This window comes from Rhincodon typus, chromosome 23 (genome assembly GCF_021869965.1).
Source record: "Rhincodon typus isolate 14 chromosome 23, sRhiTyp1.1, whole genome shotgun sequence".
NCBI lineage: Eukaryota > Metazoa > Chordata > Chondrichthyes > Orectolobiformes > Rhincodontidae > Rhincodon > Rhincodon typus.
In genome coordinates, this window is record NC_063354.1 from 17,243,458 (window position 1) to 17,268,977 (window position 25,520).

General features: G+C 38.3%; 1 protein-coding gene across 5 annotated transcripts in view; it reads left to right on the forward strand.

Annotated features, from left to right (window-relative positions):
* LOC109931208 (TBC1 domain family member 16-like) overlaps positions 1-25,520 on the forward strand; it is a 55,808-nt gene that overhangs the window by 19,392 nt on the left and 10,896 nt on the right. For 4 of the 5 annotated variants that reach the window (XM_048610857.1, XM_048610853.1, XM_048610855.1 and 1 more), the window contains 3 exons: positions 4,388-4,596; positions 15,055-15,682; positions 19,854-20,063. In XM_048610857.1, the coding sequence (XP_048466814.1) occupies positions 4,425-4,596; positions 15,055-15,682; positions 19,854-20,063 (1,010 nt within the window). In that variant the 5' untranslated portion in view covers positions 4,388-4,424. The remainder of the gene's footprint in view (positions 1-4,387; positions 4,597-15,054; positions 15,683-19,853; positions 20,064-25,520) is intronic. The other variant, XM_048610856.1, reaches the window with a different exon arrangement.

A 25,520-nucleotide genomic window follows, 5' to 3' on the forward strand; every position in this document is an offset into this window, starting at 1 on the left:
CTGAGATATCGACTATAAGATATGGTTCTGTGAGTAAGACTGTCACACCATTACTTGTCTAGACAGGAAGAGCTCTCCCAATTTGACAGAAGCTCAAAATGTTCATAAGGACGATTTTGCAGATCAACAAGGCTGATTTTGCCATTGTCATTTCTGGTGCCTAGTTCCATGTTGCTTTATTCTTTGATTTTTTTTTTTGTTAGTGGTTTGGTACAAATTGTAGGTTGCTATTCCATTCAGTTAATAGTCAACCAATTGCTGTTGGTGTGGAGTAACATGTAGATCACACCAGGCAAGGAAATAAAAATAAAGAACAGGAGCAGACCAGTCAGCCTCTTGACCCTGCTCCCTATTTAATAAGATCATGGCTGATCTGATTGTAACCTCAAATCCACATTCCTGCCAATACTGACAAACAAGAGTCTATCCATCTCTGCTTTCAATGCCTTTTCGAGAAGAGAATTCCAAAGAATCATAACCCACTGTAAGAAAGAATTTTATGTCATCTCTTTTAAATGGGTAACTCCTTAACTTTTATACAATGATTCTAGATTTTCCCATAAGAGGAGACATTTTCTCCACATTCAACCTGTTAAGAACCTGAGGATCTCATATTTCAAACAAGTCACCTCTTTCATGGCTCTAAACTCCAGCAGACAAAAGCTGAGCCTCTGCAATCTTTCCTCATGAGACAACCCACCCAGTCCAAGTATTAGTCTAGTAAACCTTCTCTGAACTGCTTCCAATGCACTTAAATCCTTTCTTAAATAAGGTGACCAATGCTGTACTCAGTGCTCCATAAATAGTCTCACCGGTGCCCTGTAAAACTGGAGCATAATCTCCCTGCTTTTGTATTCATTTCCCCTTGTAATAAACAATAGCATTCCATTAGCTTCCCTAATTACTTGCACCGGCATATAGCCTTTTGCTATTCGTGTCCTCGGACATCGAGATCCCTTTGCATCTCAACTCTACATTCTCTCGCCATTTAGATAATATGCTGTTTTTTTAATTCTTCCATTCAAATGAGCAATTTCACATTTTTCCACATAATGCTCAATTTGCCAGATCTTTTCCCAGTCACTTATCAATGTCTTTTTGTAGTCTCCTCTTCAAAGCTTCTTTTCTTGCCTATGTAACATAAGTACATTTGATAGATTTGATACATTTGTGGATCTGAGTTCACGAAAAGCTCAGCCATGATCTTATTGAATGGCGGAGCAGGCTCGAAGGGCCGGATGGCCTACTCCTGCCCCTAGTTCTTATGTTCTTATGATAGCCATATCTTCCATTCTTTCATCCAAGTCATTGAATGAATAAATTGTAAACATGAGCTCCCAGCACTGCTCCATGCGGTACATCACTCGTTACAGCTTGCCAAGCTAAAGAAGGCACATTTATGCATAGCCTCCGCTTCTTGTTTGCCAGCCACTCCTCCATCCAAGCCAATATGCTACGCCGTACATCATGAGCTTTCATTTTCCACAATAGCCTTTGATGTGGCACTTTATTATAACCAAGTATGAACCATCTGCAAGATGTAGTGCGAAGTTCTCCAAAGATTCTTAGACAGCACATTTTAAGCCCACGACCAGTACCATCTAGAAAGGGATGACCACCATGGGCAAGTTCCACTTAAGCATTCACCATTCAGACTTGGAACTATATCATGATCCTTTAGTGTTGCAGGGTCAAAATCCTGGAACTGCCTCCCTGGAACCTCTCAGTCTACCTAGAGCACTTGGACTCAAGAAGTCAGTTTATCACCATCTTCTCAAATGTAACTAGGAAGTGGCAATCAATGCTGGCCCACGCAGTGATGCCCATGTCCTGAGAGTTAATAAAATAAAAAAAAATACAAAAACTCTAGTTGTTATGTACAGGTGAGTAAGAGAATTTAGACTAATAGAAGCCTGATAGAGAACATCAAACTTTAAGACTAACAAGCCTGTGCCCTCCTTGTAATCCTTCATAATAATGAGAAGTGGATCAAATAAGCTTAACTGGAGAAAAGGCTGAACTGTTTTCACCTTTCAAAAAAAACCCGAAAGAACTGCGGATGCAATATCCATGCTCAGTTTTAAGGAAGTGTCAACGGACCCAAAATGTTCACTCTGATTTTTTTCACAGATGCTGCCAAATCTGCTGAGCTTTCCAAGCATTTTCTGTTTTTGTTCCTGTTTTCACCTGTATTGTTTCAACCATATCCTCACAATCTCATGATGGAACCAACTAAGAGGTCCTTGTAAATCCAAACTCTATCAGTCCACATTCATTACAAAGCCAATTCCTGTGATGGCTCAGCCACCACCATTTATTGGTTGACAACTGTGTACCCAAAGATCTTCTGTACTGTGAACTGGCCACTGAGTTATGACCAGGGCATTTGTACTGCTGCTATAGGGACCACTGCAAATGAAACATGAATGTGTGGACATTGATGCCAGACAATTGGATATTCAATGGCCAGGACCACCTGGAGGCTGACTGTTCGAAGGGCTGTTGGAAGAGGCAAAAAGAAAAGGAATGCTCAGTTACTTGATAAGATGCCCCCCAAAAAAAACAAATCCTCCACTTTCTCAAGTCAGTGCCTTCGTCTGTGCAGCAGAGATTCCTATACCATAATGTGGCTCCTGAACTGTACCAAGCAATACTTTGTGCCTTGTTGTTCAACAAATTGTCTCATGAATCAGAAGACTACCATTGTAAATATGTATTGACTGCACAGACTTGTCCCATATTTCATATTCTCACATCATGTTACTCAGTTGCCTTTAGGCCCTGCTAACAGGTAGTTCAAATCTGTTTCAGACTGGCAAATAAAAAAAAAATCACATTTATGCAATGAGAGATGCTTTTAGTTTGGAATCCATGAATATTTTTGATAGAACAGCACATTACTTTGCAACAGCAGATGACTCAGCTCCAGGACATCTCTGCAGGATTTCCGCTGAGTAGTATCCTAAGCCCAACCATCTACAGCTGCTTCATCAATAACCTTCCCATCATCATAAAATTAGAAATGGGGATATTCGGTAATGATTGCAAAATGTTCAGCAGCATTTGCAACTCTTCAGATATTGAAGCAATCCATATTCAAATACAGTATCCAGGCTTGGGCTGACAAGTGGCAAGTAACATTTATGCCACATAAATGCCAGGCATTGACCATTACCGATAAGTGACAATCTACCCACCACCCCTTGACATTCAATGGTGTTACCATCACTGAATCCCTCGCTATCAACATCCTGGTGGTTACTATTGACCAGAAACTTAAATGCAGCGAGTAACTCACCTTCTGACTCACCAAAGCCTATCCCATCATCTACAAGGCACAAGTCAAGTGTGTGATGGAATACTCACCAATTGCTTGGATGAATACAGCTCCAAAAATATTCAAGAGGTTTGACACCATCTAAGTCTGCTTGATTGGCACCACATCCACAAACATCCACTCACTCCACTGCCAACACTCAGTAGCAGCAGTGCGTACTATCTACAAGATGCACTGCAGAAATTCACCAAAGATCCTCGGGTAGCACCTTCCAAACCCACAACCACTTAAAGGATAAGGGCAGCAGATAGGTGGAAACAACGCCACCTGCAAGTTCCCTTCTCAACCACTCACCATCTTGGAAAAATATCGCCATTTTCTTCACTGTTGCTGGGTCAAAATCCTGAAATTCCCTCCCTCATGGCATTGTCAGTCAATCAACAGCAAGTGGACTGCAGCAGTTCAAGAAGGCAGCTCATCACCACCTTGTCAAGGGCAACTAGGGACAGGCAATAAATGCTGCCCTATCAGTGATGCCCACATCCCATGAATAAATGAAAAAAATCTGTTCTAGGATTTGAATTCTAAAAGGAATCAAACTTAAATTTTAATGCATGGTTTTGAACATTCAAGTCTTAGTAATATGTTTGTTCCACGTTCCTGTTTTTTTTTCCCGTTCTTTCTTTTGCCCCATAATAGGTTCTACAATCCACTCTAAACCCACCTCTTCTGCCCCCACTTCTGTTAAGAAGACGAGGTTCCTAAGAGGGGCATAGAGGTCCACAGCACAAAAAAAGGCCTTTCAGCCTATTGAAACTGCGCCAGTCTTTGTCCTTGTGAGTGTTTGTCATAGTGTGGCTGTGGGTTTGTGTGCTATCCTGATTTCTACAGCCAGCCAGTTCAGTGAGCAAGTCAACAACCTCACCCACAACCTGAGCTACGAATCTTCAAAAGAACCTTAAATATTGTCACAGTTTAAGTAGGAATGCAGGATGGAAGGTATAGCTGAATCCAGCAGCTTCCTTAAGGAGCTGGAGTCGTTATGCTTCAGTGAGATTTTAGTCAGTTTTAATTTGGTTTTTAAGAAATTATATTTTGGTTTTGAACTAGGCTGAAGACTTCAGATGATGGAAAGAAATTCTTGGAGATGTCTCTGGGTCAGCTCCTGCGGCGTGCATCTTCGAAAGCCTCTGACCTTCTGACCTTTAATCAGTCAAGTGGATCCTCCAGAATTTTGGATGGTGAAATTATTTACTCAAAAAACAATGTTTGTGTCCATCCATCCGATGTGCTGCGAGGTCTTGGAGAACACCACCCAGGTATAGTACAGACAGCTGAACTGCTGTTAAAGGTTCAGGTTTAAACAAGCTTTGCTCTTTAATGTGTTGATTCTGTTGAACAATTGAATCTCAAACTGAAGTCAAAAATAGTAAAACTTGCAATTGCATTCAGTGTTTAACCATATTTTGGATTGGATAGTTAGTTATCATTTCCTTTCTCTTTAAAGGTTAGTCAACAGCCATAAATTGCTAGTGATTTCACTCACCACAGACAAAATCATGATAAACCACAAGATTGTACATTATGGAAGACAAGTGCAGCACTAAATAAAAACTGGAAGCTATCTGTATTATTTTTGAGTATCTTCCTGCCAACCAGCATTAAGAGGGCAAATGACAGAACTCAAAAATGGGATTGTCCTATCTTTTGGTCGTGTAGTGGTCTAAAACACAGATCTAAAGGAAAGACTTACATTTTTTTTAAACAGAAGAACTTACTAAATCAACACGTTTTTAGTTTTTGTTCAAAGTTGCCATCAGTGCAGAACGTTAATGCTCGAAAAATATTGGTGATTAATATTAATCTCAACTTAAATTTACCAGAAGAGACAGAAATATGTTTCTCAAACCAGAGTAAACCTCTTCTGCTGTTATGGGTAAATGGTGTCAAAAGTTTTAATTTAACTTCCAATTCTACGAAATATAGCTGTTTCTCTTTTCCTGATTTGCAGAAGTCACATGACACCAGGTTATATTCCAACAGGTTTAGTTGAAATCACAAGCTTTTGCAGCACTTGTCCTTTGTCATGTGACATGGAGGGAAGCACACGGGCACAGAATTTGTATACAGAGAAATAATGGCAAGATAATTTCAGGTGTTTAGGAGTGTCAAAAGATAAGTACAAATAGTGTGAGTGGAGTGTTCACAGCCTTAATAACAAGTCTTTGCAGGTGAACAAAAGTGTCAAATGGTGTGAGTAAAGTTTCAACAGCTGAATAGCAAGTGACTTTACTCACACCGTTTGATGCTTTTGATCACCTGCAAAGACTTGTTATTAAAGCTGTTGACACTCCACTGTCACTATTTGTACTTATCTTTTGACACCCCTAAACATCTGGAATTATCTTGCCATTATCTCTGTGCATATAAATTCTGTGTCTGTGCTCTTCCCTCCACTCCACCTGATGAAGGAGCAGCGTTCCAAGAACTTGTGATTTCAAATAAACCTGTTGGACTATAACCTGGTGTCATGTGACTTCTAACTTTGTCCACCCCAGTCCAACATTGGCACCTCCACATCCTGATTTGCAGCACAGACAAATATATTGATAAAGTTTTACATTTGATATTTATTGACCTCATTCAGGTTGCAGGACCACTGAAACTGTTTGGAAAGATTTTCAGATGGAAGATGTTTATTCCCTCCTTTGTTAATTTAAATTATGGCTTTGGGAGTGTACAGAAAAGGCACTTATGCTGCCACATCATTCTATGTGACAAATCATTTAACAACCTTCTCTTATCCTATTTTAATAATTAATAATCTGTCTAAAATATCAGAGCTTTTTCTTAAATTTCTGTTTTCAGTGTCTCAAATGTAGAATTTAAGATGTGCAGTATAAAACTATGTTTCGCTTTCGGAGGAAGACTTTAGTTGGCTTTCCATGCTCAAAATATTGGGTTCTTTGAGCCACTCATTTCTGTACCCTCCCAAATTCTATTGCGGTGAAGTTATATATTTAAATATTTTAAAACTTAAATACTGTAGCATTTACTAATTTACCAAGAAAATTGCCAATTTGTTACGCACTTTATTTGTAGACATGCAAACATTAATTACCATCAAACATGTTTGAATTAGGATTTCACTAGTTACCACAAATATTTGCAGATTTGTTTTGCTGAAAGAACTTGCCTGCTTGTTTGCCTGAAGTTAAGCTATGTGCTTTTCTGTGTTATGAAAATGCTGTAGCAAAATGCAGACAGTAGGAGGCACTCATGATGGTTGCATGGATATAAGTGAGCAGCATATTGAGAAAACATCACATTTCACAACTACTGAAAATCTAATATTAGTGTTAATATAAAGGATTTTAAATTAGCTTTTCAACAACATCTGCTTAAGATTTTCCACCTTTATTCTTTTCTGTTAATTAGTGTGCTGCCCTCTGCAGAAAACAGTATAATTTTGTGGGTCTTTTTGTAAAGCAGTTTCATGAGTTTTTCAGTTTAGAGGCCAGAAATTTTGTATGCGAGGAAAGCATTAAAAGGTAGGGGTAAGTGCTGGAGTCTCAGGTTACAGATTTGTTATGACAATGATGAATTGAGAGACTGCGTAAAATAATTTGAATGTACCTAACTTTAAAGTTCAAGCCCATGTACTGAAATTGCAAAATAAATATTTAAGTATTTCATGACCACTCTATGCTACTGAACTTGTCTTTAATTTCTCTTAGCCAAGGTTAATGTACAGTGCCCTCTAGTGTTGAAGCCATTGCACTTGACCTACAGAAATAGATAGAGGTGAGCAGAGTTCAAATCAAAATATCCAAAGTACCAATAAATGATCAGAAAATAGATATTTTATTAGTATCAATATTTGGAAAAGCAAAAAGATAACAGGTAGATAAAAGCAAAAGCTAGAATTGTCTTCTTCATTCTTGTGAAATGTATTTTTGATGTTCCCTGATAGCAGCTATTGTACTGCAGGATTAAAAATAAATTAGCAAGCTACTGTTACAATTATATTAATGAGATGTCTCACTGAAGAGCAATTTTAAGAGAGTAGTTTGTATACACCTTTAAAAGAGCTATAAACAGTCTAAGTTCCATGATAATCAGTAGTGTATTTAACCCTATGCCTTCGGAATGCAATGACAACTGTGTAATAGACTGAAGAATAGTCATACGTAAAAATAAGGATGAAGTTACCCAATATTTCAGTTCACGGTGTCATTTGCATAAGAAAAGTATCACCAACAGCAATTTGCATCTTTAACACAGGAACATGTTGCAAGGTACTAAACAGAAACATACTCAGACAAAAATGGGCATGATTTCAAGGAAATATTAGAACGGGCCCAAAAACTTCGTCAAAAAAGTGGATTTTATGGTGGGGCTTTGAGGATGAGATAATGGCAGAGAGATAGAGAATTCATGAGTGTAGGTCTTAGCCTTCAAAGGTGAAAGAAAGGGAAGAAGATAAAGGGAGAAAGAGCACAGAGTCTGAGTAATGCAAAATTCTGAGGGTTGTAGAGCTGGTGCAGGTTACGAAACAGAGCAGAATAATCCTATAAGAAATTGAGATTGAGATTTCTAAATTGGAGCCACTGGTAAATGGGGAACCATAATAGGTTAGTCAGGAAGTCAGACTTAAGGAATTCAAAACTGGGTCTGTGCAGGAGTTATAACCAGAATGGAAGAGAGTAGAGGAGAGGTTACCAAAAATGGAGATATCAAATGTGATGTAATTAAGTAATTAACAGGTATACAAGGAGGGTATTAAATGAAAAGCCAACATGCAGGCAGTGGGGAGCAGAAAATGCAGTTTTAAATGCCTTAAAGGGAAAGAGGAGTATTGGAGGTAAGCAGAGTTGGAAGTAAATTTGGAATGGTGAGAGATGCAGGGAAGTGGTCAGAGATGACTTCATTGTTTTTAAAACCTTGAGAGTAGAAACATCATGAAATGGCAGGATTGAAGAGGTAATCATGAGTATGGGTAGCAGAGTTTATATGTTACGTACAATAAGTAAACACTGTCGTGGAACTTGTGACATGGGTTCTGTGATAGGTGTTTAAAAAAAATTACTCCTACTATTATGCTATTTCTGACTATCAAACTCTCCAATACTTTGTCTGTATAATCTATCCATTAGATATTTGTTCAGACCAGGATGCTAAGTTTTTCAGAAATTGTATTCCATTGAATGTGCCTAATTATCTGATTCAATCAGGCTAATTTCACATGAGAGACCATGCTGATGTACTTGAAACCTGAGTTTTTTGACAATGGACCTTGAAAAATGAACTGAAAAATTCTAGTTTTGTATGAAAAAGCTGATTTGTGGATAAAACTAAGGTGACTTGCTTTGAAACAATAAAATGTAGTCCTGCCCTCCTCAAATAATAAGGAGTTGAAGTGGCCCTCAAATGCAGCCAACATTTATGTTTTCTTTCCCTTTGCAATATAGCCATTCCTTAACAATCAAACTTTGGACATGTTCTCTCAGAGTTTTATACTTAGCTTTGAAGTTTAGCTGTTGTAAATCCAGCATATTTTGGTAAAGTATATGAAATTCTTTTCCTGCTTTAGTGGAGCGTTCACCCATTTATTGTACCAGCTTCATGCCCCTATTGAAAATGTTAAAATACTTACAAGCAAACATGAGAAACATTAGTTTAGCATTATTTCAAGGCTTTAGACCTATGGCATGCTTTAGTCCTTTGCATGGTGAATTATGAAACTCTATTGGAAAATTTCCCTTTATAATGTAAATTGGAAATGTTTTCAAACTCATTAACCAAAACAGACTGGGCATGCTGTAAAGTTCAGCTGAATCCTCATAAATCCATAACCACGGCTTGGCCAGGAATGTAGGCTGCTCACACAAAAGAACAGCTTATCATATTTATATCCCAATTCACAGTTACTTCTAACTGATTGTAGACAACAAAGTAAATATAACTGGATTTTATAGGTAATTTTCAGTTCATCAAACATAACTGACAACCAGGACTAACAGTATATATTTAACAATGGAAATTTGAATATCGCGAACACTCTGTCCTTGAATCAGGATTAAGCATTTAACTGTACCATGGTCACGATGTTTGGATAATAGGATTGTGTAAAGTGATTTGATGTTTTTAAATTCACTTCTGTTCTATACGATTATCTGGATTTAGCTACTGCTGTTAAAAATCATTTCTTATAGAAGGTTTTACCATTTTTACTCAAATGCAGTACCTTTATGGTAGGTGGGTGTTTACCTCATCGCTAAATTGTAAAACTTTAAGTCATTTGTAAGGAATCAGATCAGATTTTTACCTCGAATTGCAGATCAAGATATCCCTTTCACTGACATGTAGAAAAGAGATAAATTAATGATTATGAAGCTGCTTTTCTGAATCACTCTATCTCCTGTCAACTCACTTGAACAGGATGTTGATCCTGCTGACGACATTATTATGTACTCTTTGTTGCTCCTTCTTGCTTGTTCATCATTATGCACTTGCACCATGCTGGAACATGATGTTGGTGCAACTGAAGTTATTGTTACTGCCTGTCACTTGCCACCACTTTTTGTACTACACTCATTGTTCCTTGCCTGTGACTCCCTTCACTGCTGCAGATAGGCCTCTTGCCACTCACTAGTGAAATTCTTATCTCACTGTGGAAGTTGGGTGGAAGGTCAGACTTTTTCCTCTGGCATACAGATTGTCACCTGGTTTGCCACATCAGTCAGGGAGTGGGTCAGTGAGTGAGGCAGCGAGGACTCTATGATTCTATGACTTTATGACTCAGGTTTGAGCAGTGAGTGGGAAGTGAATAGATAGCAAGAAAAATGACAAGTGAAGTAGTGAGCTGTTGAGAGCACAGTAGTAATCAAGAGACATCCAAATTGTTATTCTTTGATGCAATCAACTACCTACGTCTCGCTATCAGTGACATCACAGACTCTATGACTGTGTGGGTGGTGAATATGCCTTTTGCTATTGCAGTGACAGCAAACACAATAAACTCAACCAAATAATTCTACAGTTGTAAGGGGTGAAATTGCAAGAGAGCTTGTGTTTAAAATATTTTCAGTTTCAAAACCACAAGTCTAAGTAGGATAATATTCTATGAAGTAAGTATGTGGTCAACTATGTTTAAGCCTGTCTTTATAGATTTGAATTCCACGCTAATCAAAGGTTTGTGCAGCTCGTTCTTTTTTTAAAATTAAACTGTTTAGTGAATTACTTTTGTTTGATATGAGTTCCAACAATTATTCCATTAACCTAATCTAACCATCCTAGCCATTATAGGCATTGGCAAGTCAGTTGGAAAAATAGGGTGAAATTCTTGACATTGAGAAGAAAAAGTCCAATTCTCCAACCAAACAAGATGAGAATCTCACTAGTAAGTGGCAAAAATCCGTGTGTATCTATTTATATGCATTAGTATGTCATTACGACCTATTGTCACCCTATCAACATGCAGTTTCTGATTCTCTCACTCACAGGTACAAACTAGATGGTGACAGTTCCCAACCTGAAAGACAGAGTAACTATCTGGGCATTCCAGCTTGCTGTTTGCTCCTCCCAGTTTCCACCTTGATTAGCAGCCCCCAACATCTTAAGGCAGACTCCAAAGGTAGTGACTGTCTGCATCCTCCGTCCACGCCATGTTGGCACCGACCACATTCAAGCCTCATCTCTGCCACTTAGAATACGACTCTGCACTTCGGAGCTTACTGAAGACTTTCATTGGAATACTGCTCCCAAAACACTCTACCCCCAAGGACAGACACCCAACTCAGAGGTTCAACAAGTGCTTTTCAGATCTCCTCACTAGTTCTCAACGCTCACTCACTTTGCATCTACTTGAGTGCTCACAGCATCAATGCCTTGCCTTCCATTGCCTTGCCCTTTTGTGCTTTCACCTCTAAACCAGATCTTAAAGACTAACAGTACTTCTGTCTTGACTTGCTGTTTAGCACAGACACAAAGCCAGGCAGCTTGCCATAGTTGTCAACAGTGATCAGTCAGGAGCTGGACATGTTGTATGGCACTGTACTATGTCAACCTCATGTGCCAGCAATGTGTAGCAAACACACATGTGCTTCAATCAAACAGCCATGTCTCAAAGTCTGTCAAGGGAGTGTCCCTTAATTGTCAGGACAAGGGAGACAGTGTTCAGTCATGTCATGGTAGCACAGTAAGTCAAGGGCAGCATCTGATTTCAATCCAGGAAGTTAGACAAAGTTAGTCGGCCTCTTGGGACACCCAGTGTCATAGAGTCCATATCAATATAGTCTGAAGAATGGGCTATAGTCAGTCCTGCAGATCCAGTGCAACCAGTCTGGAAAGTTGTGGTTAGGCAGTCAAAGAGGTGCACAGATATCAGTCAGTGATATAGTCAGAAGTCACGTGACAAGAGGTTATAGTCCAACAGGTTTATTTGAAATCACAAGCTTTCAGAGCACAGCTCCTTCATCAGTTGGTGTCCACCCATCACTTCACCTGACGAAGGAGCAGCACTCTGAAAGCTTATGATTTCAAATAAAGCTATTGGACTATAACCTAATATCATGACTTCTGACTTTGTGCCACCCCAGTCCAACACTTCCACATCAGTCAGAGATCTGGTCACTCATCAATCAGGGTTGTCCATTCAGGTCATCCAAGGGGTAGGCCATAGTCAGCCCTGGGGTTAGCTGAATTAAAGTTAGGGTGGAGGTGTAACAGGAGCTGTATCAAAATTGTTAGGGAAGTTGGGGAAGTCAATTCTGGTGATTGGAGGCAGTGTGCTGGAATGCTGAGAGGATAATAATTGTAAAGGGTCGAAACACAACATATAAACGGGGAAGGGGCCCTCTTGTGGTGCAGTGGTAGTGATCCTACCCTTGCACCCGGAGGCCCGGGTTCCAAGTGCCACCTGCTCCAGAGGTTTGTAATAACGTTTCTGAACAGGTTGATTAGAAAAGTAGGTTAAAAAAAATTGAAAAGTAAAGGGTGTGGGGATGATGTCCTTGATTGCTAGGCTGAGTCTGCGACTCACTCTGCTAAGCGCAATCTGTGTTGCCTTCCATACTCATATGAATTGCAATGCATGCTGGAAATGGAAAATGGCTACAGCCATACCCAGAGTGGATGGAGTAAGTTTTTTTGTCTGAATATGCAAACTCTACTTGTGAATAATGTGAAGCCCTTCAAGGGGAAATTGAATGAATTAAGCACTATCACGGTACAGATTGAAGTTATTTGTGATCATGTTACCTTGCATGTGAAATGCTTGAGATGTCCAGCTGTGTGGCATAAAACCTGGTCGCAAGCAATCTTAACCATGTCATTGGTCATTGCAGATTAAAGGTTGTCATCTCTGTGAAGCAGTAGTAATTAAACACAGGTGACCTTAAAAGTTGCAGCTGTAGGCCACATTTCACAAAGACAAACAGATCCCATTGCCTGCGAAAGGGAATGGAACTGATTTTCTCTGACCTTGAATTGTTAAATACTCGCTAACATGCTCTTTTAAAAGCATTGATGTCCTTCTTGGATAATGTTGGTGTTGGGGAGCAAGGTATCAGTAATCGTATTGCACTTTCAATCTCCTACTGTAGTTGTGCAAAATGGCCTGTGCTGCATTCATCAGAATGTAGAGGCATTCCATGGTCTTCCTTGTCGGAGTTTCCCATGTCTCACTGTATGGAGGAGTATACCAAAGTGTCAAGGACTAGTTTCCCTACCAGGGTGTTATCAGAAAACAAGAGCTACCTTCTGCAACCATAGCTAATGACTCTGTTACACAACCTCCTAATTGAGGCTGAGCTTGGATATAGTGGAGCCTGTTCTTCCACCAGTGCCGTGGTGGAGCAGAGAGTAGGCCTTCTGGAGATGAGGTTCTAATGTTTGGATCAGTGTGGGACTGGTCTTACAGCCCATCAGGCAGAATGTGCCACTCAGTCTCAGCATACTATGCTCTGCACAAGTGGGGCCAGCAAAAGGGAGACGTAATAAACTCTGAAGAAGTGGGTAAGCAGCAACAATATTTCAAGAAGCAATTTAGGACATTGAGCAGGGGGAATGTCACCTTCGACATGATAAAGCAGTGCAGGTCAGGCACAAGAAGCCAGGCAGGATTCGATTGATACCCAGTTCAAATATGACTTACTTACATTCAATTTTTTTGTTTTGCTGCTTGAAAGGCAAGCAGTCCCTGTCTGTTCCCAGAGATAAATGCAGCTTTTTTTTTGTTTTCTTTTTGTTGCTGGATGGAAGTGGATATTTTCATCCATTTCCAGTATGATGCTCCCACATTGTAACCTAACTTTTCATTGTTCACGAGGAATTGGGGAAAGAATATCACTACCTAAGATAGGGTTGTAAGGTGGGATAATGCAAATGGCAGGTAACCTCTGTAGCTTGGTCCTAAATAGCAATAGATTTATGACTGTGCACTTATATTTGTAATGAAGTGTCAGCTGTGCTACCAATGTGCCCTGAGAAGTGTTTCTTTTTGGTTTCCTTCCCATAATATGCACTATCAAAGGCAACTCCTGGTTGGTAATGTTTGACTAGATGCATGTCTGCTTGGCATTGGTGCCAGGAATCTCAGGTACTCCTGGGAGTGCTCTGGTGAGAAGGGAGTTAGAATGAATGGGCACCATAGAGGTGTGGTGTATCAGAAAATGGTGTGAGAAAATGGTGTGAGAAATCTTGCTAGGACTCCCAGGGAGAAACTCTCCATGAAACTCAGCAATATTGACACTTTAGCTGATTTCTGGCAAAATTCAGCCTTAGTCCTGTTTCACTTTCTTGCCTATACTTAAACATTGAGATTACACTTTATGTTAAATGTCTGACTGCATCCAAATTATATATCTCTTGGTGTCTTCACGTGAATTCTCAACATTAAAGGTGTTACATCATTGTTGAATACAAAGTTAAGCTATGTAAGACTTTTATGAGCCAGATTTTTTTTTAAGTACAGCATAATAATCAAACAGCATTCATGATTTTGTGTAAATTTAATCAAATAAAGAAAAATCTCAAATACCCCCCAGATGGTTGGAGGAAAAGATGATCAATTTCAAAACATCTTTAAGACACCTTTTATTTTATTACATCACCAACCAGAATAAAATGTGTCTTATTGCAGAATTTAGCTTAACAAGATTGGTAAGAGCTTGTTGTTTGCAAGAATCTGATATATGGAAGAATCCAAAAAAGTATTCCTAAAAGTCATGGTAATTTACGTGGTGTGAATAACTTTTTTTTAACATAATAAACCAGAACGAGATGATCTCTGATCCCATGACCAAAACAGGCTTCAGTTGTCAGAACTCAATAAAACATGTTTTGGAAAGTTGTAGCCTTGGATGCAATTGAAGGAATGAACTGTAATGCCATTATTCCTTTACTGCAGTTTATATCTGTTTTAGGATGTTTCCATACCATAGGGAGGGATGTGGAGGCACTGGAGAGGGTACAGGGATAACCCCAAGGTTGGAATGTTTGAGGTTTTGGGGAGGCTGAAAAGTATGGGGCTCTTTGTTCTCGTTATGATAATCTAGTGGAAGTTGTTGGAGTTGTGGTGGCTTGGAAAAGTGGACATGCAGAAAACATTTCCATTTGAGTGGAGACCACAATTATTGAACTGAATTAGTTTTGTAATCACAATGTATGTTAGGGCGTTATTGCATAGTAATCTTTCATGGAATTTTTGTTTGCATTTATGAGCTCTTAAAATTAACTTTCTTCTTTGGCTTTTCTTATCCCTTCTTCGAACCCAGGATATTTATGCATACATTTAGAAAAAGATGAATTGCTGGGAACAACACTTATTATTACCTGGATCCCAAACACCCGTATCCAAAGACAAGATGAAGAAGCTTTAAGATACATCACACCAGAAAGTTCTCCTGTGCGGAAAGTACAGCGTAGGAGATGCCGGCATACACATGCATCTGTTGCGCATCAACCTGTGAGCGTTTCAGGAGAAAAACAAGAATTGGTTCCACCGGAGGATGATGAGATAATAAGTGTGTCAGAGGACATGATTAATTCCATGCATATTGGGTCACTAAGATCAGAGCAGAGCATACCACTTGATTCCCTCGCTTTGCAAATCTCCGACGGTACACTGCAACAAACCCATTGTGACCCCCAAATTTCTTCAACAGTAACAAGTCAGGATGACCAGAAAGAGCTGGAGATTCCTGCAGAATGTCAGGATGAGATTAATTCTAAGAGGGAGCAAGGAGAAGATGAGGCATCGTATGATCTAACCACTGATGATGTCAGTCGGGACAGCACCATTGGCTCAGATTCTGATACATTCTCAAGTCCATTATGTTTGTCTCCAGTTGGTGACCCTCTGGCAGAAAGTAGCAGATCTGTATTTCTTGATGCAGAAAACAGGTAGTGTCACTAAAACTTCTCTTACAGGTTTCACTTGTAATGTTTGTTTTTATTTGATGAAGAATTTATCCCACAAAATAAAGATAGGCAAATAATATTTTGCTTATTTTTAATGAGGATTTGAAATAAATAATAATTTTAAAGAAAAGCTATTGGGGGAATGGCCTATTTCCAAGTGAAACAGGACAGTATTTATTAGCACAATATTGTATACAAGTGTGAAAAAGTTAAGATAAAATAGAATGAAACATCTGAGCACATTCTGAAAGACAAGGTTTATAGACAAAAGTACAGAAACCAGTTGCTTATATCTGTGCTTCTGCTGTACACCTTCTTGCTGAGAATGATCTATCCTTAGTCTTGTTGTATTTTTCATTTACATGCTGCATCTTCACAACATCAGAATACAATTTCAAATTCGTTGTCAATACTGATGATAACAACTCTCCTTTGTTTAAAAACCTCTTGATTCTTTCATTTGTCTCTGTGTTGTCAGGGTGTTTGTATGAAATCTAGTTTTGATTAAACAAATTACCTCAAATTAAACATTGGGAAAATTGAAGCCAATAACTTAATCTTCTGCCAAAAGTACTGTTTTCTTGCCACCAATTCCATTTTCCTCTCAGGATGAATCGGACTGTATGCAACCTTGATGCCATACTTAACTTTGAACTGAGATTTCAGCCTTATCTCTCCAACATAATGTCAACTGCCTCCACCATGCCTCACCCACCTCTGCTGAAATCCTGTGTTTTGTCACTTCCAAACTTCACTAGTCTAGTAATTTCTGACTGGACTTCCATCTTTACCCTTACTATTTATACAAACCTGAGCTCATTTAGACTTTGAAGTATGTATCCTAAATTAATCCTACTAAGTCCTATTATACAGTTCCCCTATGCCACACCCCTCCCCGGTGCCATGCTCACTGATCTACACGAACTCCCAAATGCTTGAGGATTCTTATTTTCATGTTCAGATCATTTCATGACCTTGTCCTTTCCTATCTCTGAAACCCCCAGCTCTCCAAACCTTGGAGTACTCTGCACTCCAGCAACTTTGGTCTCATGTCTATCTTCACTTTCTTGATCTCAGGCTGAGTAGTTGATAGGAAGTTGATAGGATTGGTTGGGTGGGCAGATCAGTGGTGGAAGGAATTTAACCCCGATAAATATCAGGTGATGCACTTTGGAAAAAGTAACAAGACAAGGGAGTACCCAATGAATGGCAAGGTACAAGGAAGCTCAGAGGAACAGGGGAATCTTGGGTGCTTGCCCACAGATCTCTGAAGGTGCAGGACAGGTCAATAGGGTGATTAAGAAGGTATACAAGACACCTTCCTTTCTCAGTCAAGGCATAGATTACAGGAGCATGGGATTTATGTTGGAGCTGTCCAGAACTTTGGTTAGGCCACGGCTGGATTTTTAGCTAGTGTGTTTTTGGTGGCACAGATTTGATGGGCTGAAGGGTCTCTTCTCTACTATATGATTTTATGACCAAGAAAATGCTATTCTGAATGCATGCAGTTCTGGTCACCAAAGCATAGGATGGATGTAATTGCACTGGACAGGAGGTAGAGGAGATTCATCATGATGTTAGCTGAAATGTTCCTTCTCAGGGATGAAGAGAGGCTGGATAAGCTTGGGTTGTTTGCTTTGGAGCAGAGAGGGTTGAGAGGGGACCTGATAGTGGTGTCTAAGATTATTAAGGCATGGACATAGAAAGCAGCTGTTTCCCTAAGTTGAAGGGTCAAGAACACAGGAGCACACTTTGATCATGGAAGGCAGGTGGTTTAGAGAGGATTTAAGGGGAAAAGAAATCACTCACAGAGTGGTGAGGATCGGGAATGCACTGCCTGGGAGGTAGATGAGGTGGTAACCTCGCTAGCTTTTTAAAAAGTATTCGGATGAACATTGGAAGTGACATAATATTCAAGGCTACACGTCTAGTGGGGAAAAGTGGGACTAGTGTACGGAGTACTGTATTTTTGGCAGGACAAATTCGATGGGCTGAAGGGCTTCTTCTCTACTCAGAATGCTCAATGAAGAAATTGGACAAAGAGACAGAATACAGAACTGTTATACAAATCTTACATAATTTTTTAAAGATAATTTGAGAACTATTTGCACAGTACCGGATGATTTACCCAAGCTATCGTGTGACAGTTCTAGGTATATCAAATTAAGCTTTCTTTGTGGATAATTGTATGCTATTTGACATTAAACAACCGTTTTATGATGCTGAGCAGGGTAGCAAAGAAATTAATTTGTTGTTATGGTTATTGAGTTTCATTGTAATTGCCAAGATTGCTGTTTGAAATGTTCTACACATATCTCTATTTGCAGATCATCATGTAGATGTGCAGCTGTATTAGCTGAGATAACAGAAAAATACTCTTCAATGGCCAGGCTCTATTTTAAGTATCAACTGCATTAACGTTTCTTTTCCATTGGAAGCTTACAAAACATATTTTTGATTACTTGTCAGTAACTCATTGGAAGATATAGTCCCATGGCGACGAGAGATCCATTGGGACACCTACTTTGTTGCGTTGTGTTGTCCCTTAAGCTTTGTTTCATTACTTAGCTATTCAGAGTTCTCTTCTCTTCTCAAGTGTAAAGACATACTCCAGAGACTGAATTGGTGTATATCAGCTCACATACCTTTGCTATGACTGCATCACCCGAAGGAATAATTCAGGTGGCAAGCTTTGGGTCCAAAGTTGTAGCTATTTAATAATGTAAGCTTAGGCAAATTGTCCTGAGCATGCTTCTGTTCAATTAAATTATGCATAAACAGACTTTTGTGCTTCTGTAAAGTGATTAAGCAATTTGTACTGTTAAAAATTAATGTGAGAAACAGTACTCGTTAGCTAGGTTAAGTGCATTATGATTATGATGTATTTTTCATAGTTGGCTAAAATATCAGAATATATTCCTATTTTTTTCATTCCCATTTTTTCTCTTCTCCCTCCCCACCTTCCCTGAACCTGAGCTGAACATAGGCACACAGTGTCTGAATGATTTAGCTACCCTGCCAGGTCTATATTGTGCTGTAACTGGCTGTTTGGGATTATATGAAAATAGGCCTAGTTGTAACCTCCCATAGGTTACAGATAGGGCATCTGACTAGTTCACCTTTCTTTAGTGTCTCAGTCAAGACCAGGAACTTGACGTTCAAGGATAAGTGCCTATGTGTCAGCAATCTGATTCTGCTTTATAGAGACCTAGAATACGTACATACAGTAGTTTCCAGTATTCCATTCATAATTTTTTCATTACCTATCATTTGTCATATTTAATTTTAATTTGGCTTTTTACTCTGTTTAATTTCACTTCCATCTAGGATTCATTTCTATTTGTATATGTTCAAATGTGAAAGAAGGGTTTTGCAACTCACTAGATAATCCTCTGTTTAAGAACTGGTCTGACTCTATCTTCATTGATGGAAAATATACTGCATTTAGTGGTCTCGTTAGTGTATGCAGTAAAAGAAGTCTTAAATTTGAATTCTTCTTTTAGATTGGAAAGCTCAAGTGAGATCAAGATGTAGCAGAGAGCATTTCCTCTGGAAGAAAGCATTATTTATTAACTTTAATTATAAATACAGAAAATGCTGGAAATACTCAAGTCAGACAGCATCTCTGGAGAGAGGAACAGTTAACATTTCAGGTCGATGACCTTTCGTCAAGAACTGACAGAGATCTGATGAAGGTCATTGACATCAAATGTTGCCTGTGTTTCCCACTGCATATGTGCAGTCTGACCCAAGTATTTTTGGCATTTTTGGTTTCCATTTTAAATTTATGTTATTGAAAGTAGTTTGCTGTTGAACTAGTAAATTTCTTATGTGCCTCTTACACTTTTGACCAGGAGCGACCTGCCTTCCATTTCAAATGCTAATTTGAATATTTTATGGGTGATATATGACTTTTTAAAGGATGTTAATGGTAAAACTGGCTGTGTAAGCAATCAATTTGAATTTATTGTAGCAGGTTGTTGAAATCAAATTCATCTAATCTATTTTTAAATTGGTTACTTTGGATAAGTGAATCAGTGACAATGGTAAATTCATTGTTTAAGCTTCCCATCTAACATATTTACCACTCTAATTTTATTATTTAAAATGTACTTTAATAATCACTTTCTTTCCCCTTTTCCTCATTATGCAGAGAGATGTGCGAAGAACATATGGCTAATTTGGCGAGCTCCATCTCAGACCACTCTTCTGATGCACAGTACACTTTACAGTTTTCTGAGAATTATACACAACCGCACAGCACAAAATGGGAAGAGCAGCAGAAGGTGTTGGCACTTGAGCAGCTCTATGGTGTTTTTAGAGTTGATTTGGGCCAAATGCGATCACTGCGCCTTTTTTTCAGGTTAGAAATCTAGCTCCCATTACTGTAAGAAGTTTCTCCATTTATTATTTTTTTCTCTTTACGGATTAATCATCTATGAAGAGAAACTCCAAAAGTTTATAATTAAAAGATGTTCTCTATAGCCCTGTTTGGATTGTTAATCTCAAATAACTCCAATCTGCCTTTTGGCCTAATACCTGTGCTGCAGGAAGGTGTGGTAAAACCTATATGTTGAAAACTATTCAAACATATGTTTGTTATCTTATTAATATACTGGAGTTCCTTTAAAAGTATAGCTGATTAGACAGCTGTACTTGAAAGGTTATTGTGTTTGAACCTTCACATTAAACTGATCCATAACTCCATGTTTTAGCTGACTTTCTGGTTGGTATTAGTATTCTTGGAACAGTTTCTGTATTTGAAAGAAGATTCGTTGAAATCATAGAATCCCAATAGTGTGGAAACAGGCCATTCAGGCCAACAAGTCCACACCGCCCCTCCAAAGACCATCCCACCCAGACCCATTCACCAACATTTCCGTGCCTAACCCACCTAATCTAAACATCCCTGGACACAATGGGCAATTTAGCATGGCCAATCCACCTACCCTGCACTGTGGGAGGAAACCGGAGCACCCAGAGGAAACCCACGCAGACACGGGGAGAAGTTGCAAACTCCACACAGACAGTCGCCCAAGGGTGGAATTGCACCTGGTCCCTAACGCTGTGAGGCAGCTGTGCCAACCACTGAGCCACCATTCCTTGGGATTAATAAAATGTCCCATTTTTATGGAAGGTTTTTATATTTAAAAAATAAATATGGACGATATCTGAATCAGAATATTGTGTAATAAATAGAAAAATGATATACATATTTGTTTTCCTAATGATTTCATCTGCCGTGATTGAATCCAGATTAAATTAGCCATTTATGAAATCCAGTGATGGCTGTAACCTGCTTTTTATTGTCATTAAACTTCTAAAATTATTGCAATTGCAGTAAAGATTTTATGCATTGAATCTGCCATTATCACTGTTTGGAGTTCAGCTAAATGCTGTAAGTTTTCAATTCCTTGTAACTACTTATTAGTACTGTTTAGTTTCCAGATTCCTCTATTTCTCCTTATCCTTTTTCCAAAAAAATTTAACTTATTAACCTTCATTGTGCTGCGTTGTTAAAAATAGCTGACATGCAGAAATTTAATTTAAACTGAAGATCAAAGGAAAGGGCCACGACTCATTGTGAAGGACACCACCAAGGTTAAAAGTTGTGAAAGACTTTCTCCCCTCAAAGCCCCCACCTTCCCCCACAAGTTTCTCCTTCATTCAAAACTTTGAGTCTGGAATAAAAAGTGTGAGAGAAAAACAGCTGAGGTTGATGTCTCGGATATTTGTTCTATTTACCTAATTAATCCTATACTTTGCTCCTTGTTGTTTGTAATCAACCTGTTTAGTCATGAAACCAGATTGTGGGGCTGTTGTGGCGCAGTGGTATTATCAGCACCTCTGAGCTGCAAGACCTTGTTCAAGTCCCACTTTAATAATATCTCTAAACAAGTTGACTTGTTAAAAAAAAAACTTGAACCCAAACCTTGTGGCCCAAAGGTAGGGATGCTACTACAAGACCCATTTTATTCATTTATATATATAAAAAATGTAATCAACATTTTCAGGTATGTTACGGCACATTTCCAGGACAGGGAGGCTTGAACATCGACCTTTATAGGTAGGGACATGACCACTGCATCATAAGAGCTCAATAAGTGAATAACATTTTGACAATGTTTCTGCCCGGATTTGTGCATGGGAACCTTTCATATATATGTGATAAAATTGTGATAACCACAGGAACAGTTGCGAGTATTTTCTAGTCAACCTTTTCAGAGATGTTGTTGCACACTTCTGGAGCAGATGTGACTTGAACACTGGCCTCCTCGCTCAGAGGTAGGGGCACAACCATTGTACCACAAGAGCCCCCACGAAGAATTGCAAGCATTGGGTAGTTGTAAATTGTGCCTGTTGAGATTCAGTTGTTAATTTAATTCTGCATTAACTGCATTGGACCAAAACATTGTGAGGCAAATGCATGTTCAAAGTTCTTTTATTAGTGTGTTTTTCCCATTGATTTGTGCTGTAAATATATCGTGTATGCTTCCAAAATTGCAGATATCTAATTTCTTCAATACTAGAATGATTTCCTTACATTTTCTTCTGAAGGTTATCAATAGTATTAACATTTTCTTTTTTTACTGGATTTTTTTGTTAAACATATTAATATCTATTTGTCAGAGTTGCTACTTTTGCATATAATTACTAGAATTAAAAGATAAATTGTTTTAACATGAGTGCTCACAATGTCAATGAAAATGAATAAATGGGAAATAGCTGTCACTACTAAGGGAACCAGATAAATGCACCAGGCAAGGCTGCATTATTTAATATAAATAGTTTGCTTACTTTGATGCATATAATTTTATAATTTTGTTGTGGTCATGTCCCTATCCCTGGAACATGTTGAAATCCTACCTGCCATGGAGATTGATCATAACATGTCCAAACAAGTGGATTAAAAACACTTTTAAATGATATCATATTGAGATTTCCTTGGAATGGAAGCAGTTCAACACAATTTTTAAATGTTAATTCTTTTAATGTAATAAGTGTACTTAATTCTCTTTTATAACGGGAAGTTAAATAATCTATTCCTTTAAACAAGAAGTTAGACTTAATGCAACAATTTCTTCCAAATATATAAATAACATTGATATGAATTTGAAAATTAGAATGTGATGCTTTATGTAATTTTAATATATATTAAATTCCAGTCTGACTGAAGAAATGCCAACCCTGGCTTTGAAGACCTGCATTGATTTTTTTTAAATAAAATCTTTCTTCCTTTATTCTTCTTTTGCTTACTTTGCATTTCCCTTGTGACACCTGAATGCATTAACATATAATTATGATTGTTATTCTGCTGATGTAAAAGATATCAAGGATGTGAAAGTGGTCTTCTGATAACATCACTGTGCTGGGGGATTACTGTCAAGTTCTGTGAATTAATGCCACTGAGCACTGAATGTTATTTGCAGTTTTTAAAATGTACAAATTGTGTCTTTTCACATCTGTAAATTGTTCAATTTACCCTTTCTGACCATAACTGCTAAAAACAGTCAAACATTTCCCCAAAGAGTTTGCAGGAGTCCCAGTAATGCTGCAGTTTAAGCTTTATGTTATTAAGTGATCTGGATTTGCAGATTCATGTTAAATACATATTTTTTGTTAGCTGTGATCTGAAGCAGTACTACTTTCAATCTTCAATTTGAGAAAGACAATATTTCAAATATCAGAAAATTCTGGAAATACTGACCAGGTCAGGAAGCACCTTTGGGGAGAGAAATAAAGGAAGTTTCACGTTGATGAACAGCATCTAAAATGTTGATCTCTGTTTCTCTCCTCTCACGTGCTTCCTGATCTGCTTGAGTATTTCACAGAATTGTTACACTGAAGAAGGAGATCATGGCTCATCATATCTGCACTGTCCCTTCAAAACAGCAACTCACCTCGTGCCATTCTCCCCATAACCTTGTGCATTATTCTTTATCAAATAGCCATCCAACTCCCTTTTGAATGCCTTGATTATACCTGCCTTCACAATGCTGTCTGTTAATGTATTCCAGACCCTAACCACTTGCTGCGTAAAAATGTTTTTCCTTATATCAATGTTGCTTCATTTACTAATTACTTTGAATCTGTACCCTCTCATTCTTAATACTTTCATGAGTGGGAACGTTTCATCCCAAAGTACTTTGTCCAAGTTTCACATAATTTTGAATTTTTTTTATCAGAATTCCTCTCCTCCCTTCTCAAAGAAGAACGGTCCCCAGCTTCTGTAATCGTTTTGTCAAAAACGAAATTCCTCATCTATGGAATCATGTCTGTGTACCTCTTTTAAACTCTTTCCAATACCTTCACATTCCTTCCCAAAATACAGCACCCATAACTGGATGTAGTACTCCCGCTGAGGCCAAAATCATGTTTTATAATACATTCAACATGATCTCCTTGCTGTTGTACTCAGCGCTGCTATCAATGAAGCGTAAAATGTGTATGCTTTATTAACTGCTCTCTTAACCTGTCTGGCCATCTTTAAAAGGCGAATGCTCATATGTACCCAGGTTCCCTTGCTTCTCTTGCATTTAATGAAACTGCTTACATTGTTGTTGAAGGTTGTGTTCTTTGCAGACAGAAAGAACATGTATGTACATTGCACTTGTTTCATCTTAAATTAAGCAACATTCCTTGGTGTAATGCCTTGACTATTTCAGAGTCAACTTGCCTGATTTAAATTTTAAATGATTAGCAGTTAACTGTCAGTCGTCACCAACCTGGTGCAGTCTCCATGACAACACCTCTAGCCTTCAGACTCCACTTTGCAACCAATCAGCACTGTCTTCTTTCTCACAATAAAATGTTCCCCTTTGCATTGGTAGGCTTGCAAATGTCCTGATGAGTAGACAGTGAAAAGCTTTGACAAAATGTCTTTTCGGCAGTGCTCCAGATCTGTACCACCAAACAACTGCCTTTTTTTAAATACTGTCCTACCATGCTCTTCTTTTCAAAAATATACAGTCTCACTTTCCATGTTGAACGTCATTCACCATCTATCTGCTTACTCCACCAATTTTTTTATGTCCATTTGAAGTTCCGCACCAGCCCACTTTACAATTCTTTCAAGTTTCCCAGATTTCCTTTATTTTTCGGCAATCCAGTATCTGTTAGTTTTGCTACTGTATATTTCAAACAATTTTTTTTTAAACATTAAAAAAGTACAGCAAAAAATTGTACTAAGATTGTCAGAGAAGTTCATTTCAACAAAATTCATCATAATATTTAAATTGTTTGCCAGTGGACTCTAGAAAGAGATAAAAACCTGAAAATAAAGCATTTTTGGTGACATGACCCATAAGATGCTCCAATAGAGTTTTTTTTTAAATTCATAGATACGTTCATGAAATTATGAATCGCTTCTTGTCCATTTTTTAAAAACGATTAAGTACTGTCCTGAATGTTGCAAACACCTCTGTTTTCTGTTGAATGTTCACTAAGTTATGGGAAAGTTATATTTTATTAGGAACAAACTGTGAATAGCATAACATCTTTCCAATTGCCTCCTGAAGTGCAAAGTTGCAGAATATGTTTCTCGGTGAATAAGTTCAAAGTACTTTGTTCTTTTTTATTAGTAATTGCTACTTAAAAGCATAGATCTGACTGTCTGAATTTAATTAATGAAAAGACAAAGGTTAGAATTCCACTGTAAAAGTAGAACAGGTATGGAGTAACAAAATACTTTTGAACTAATTGTCAGAAAGATTTTTTTGTACAACACATTTCTTCAAAATTGCATCCTATTTATATTCCATTTTGTTTTGGAAAGAAATGCATGTCAGTCTCCCCCTCTACTCCTATGTTTTTATGTTTT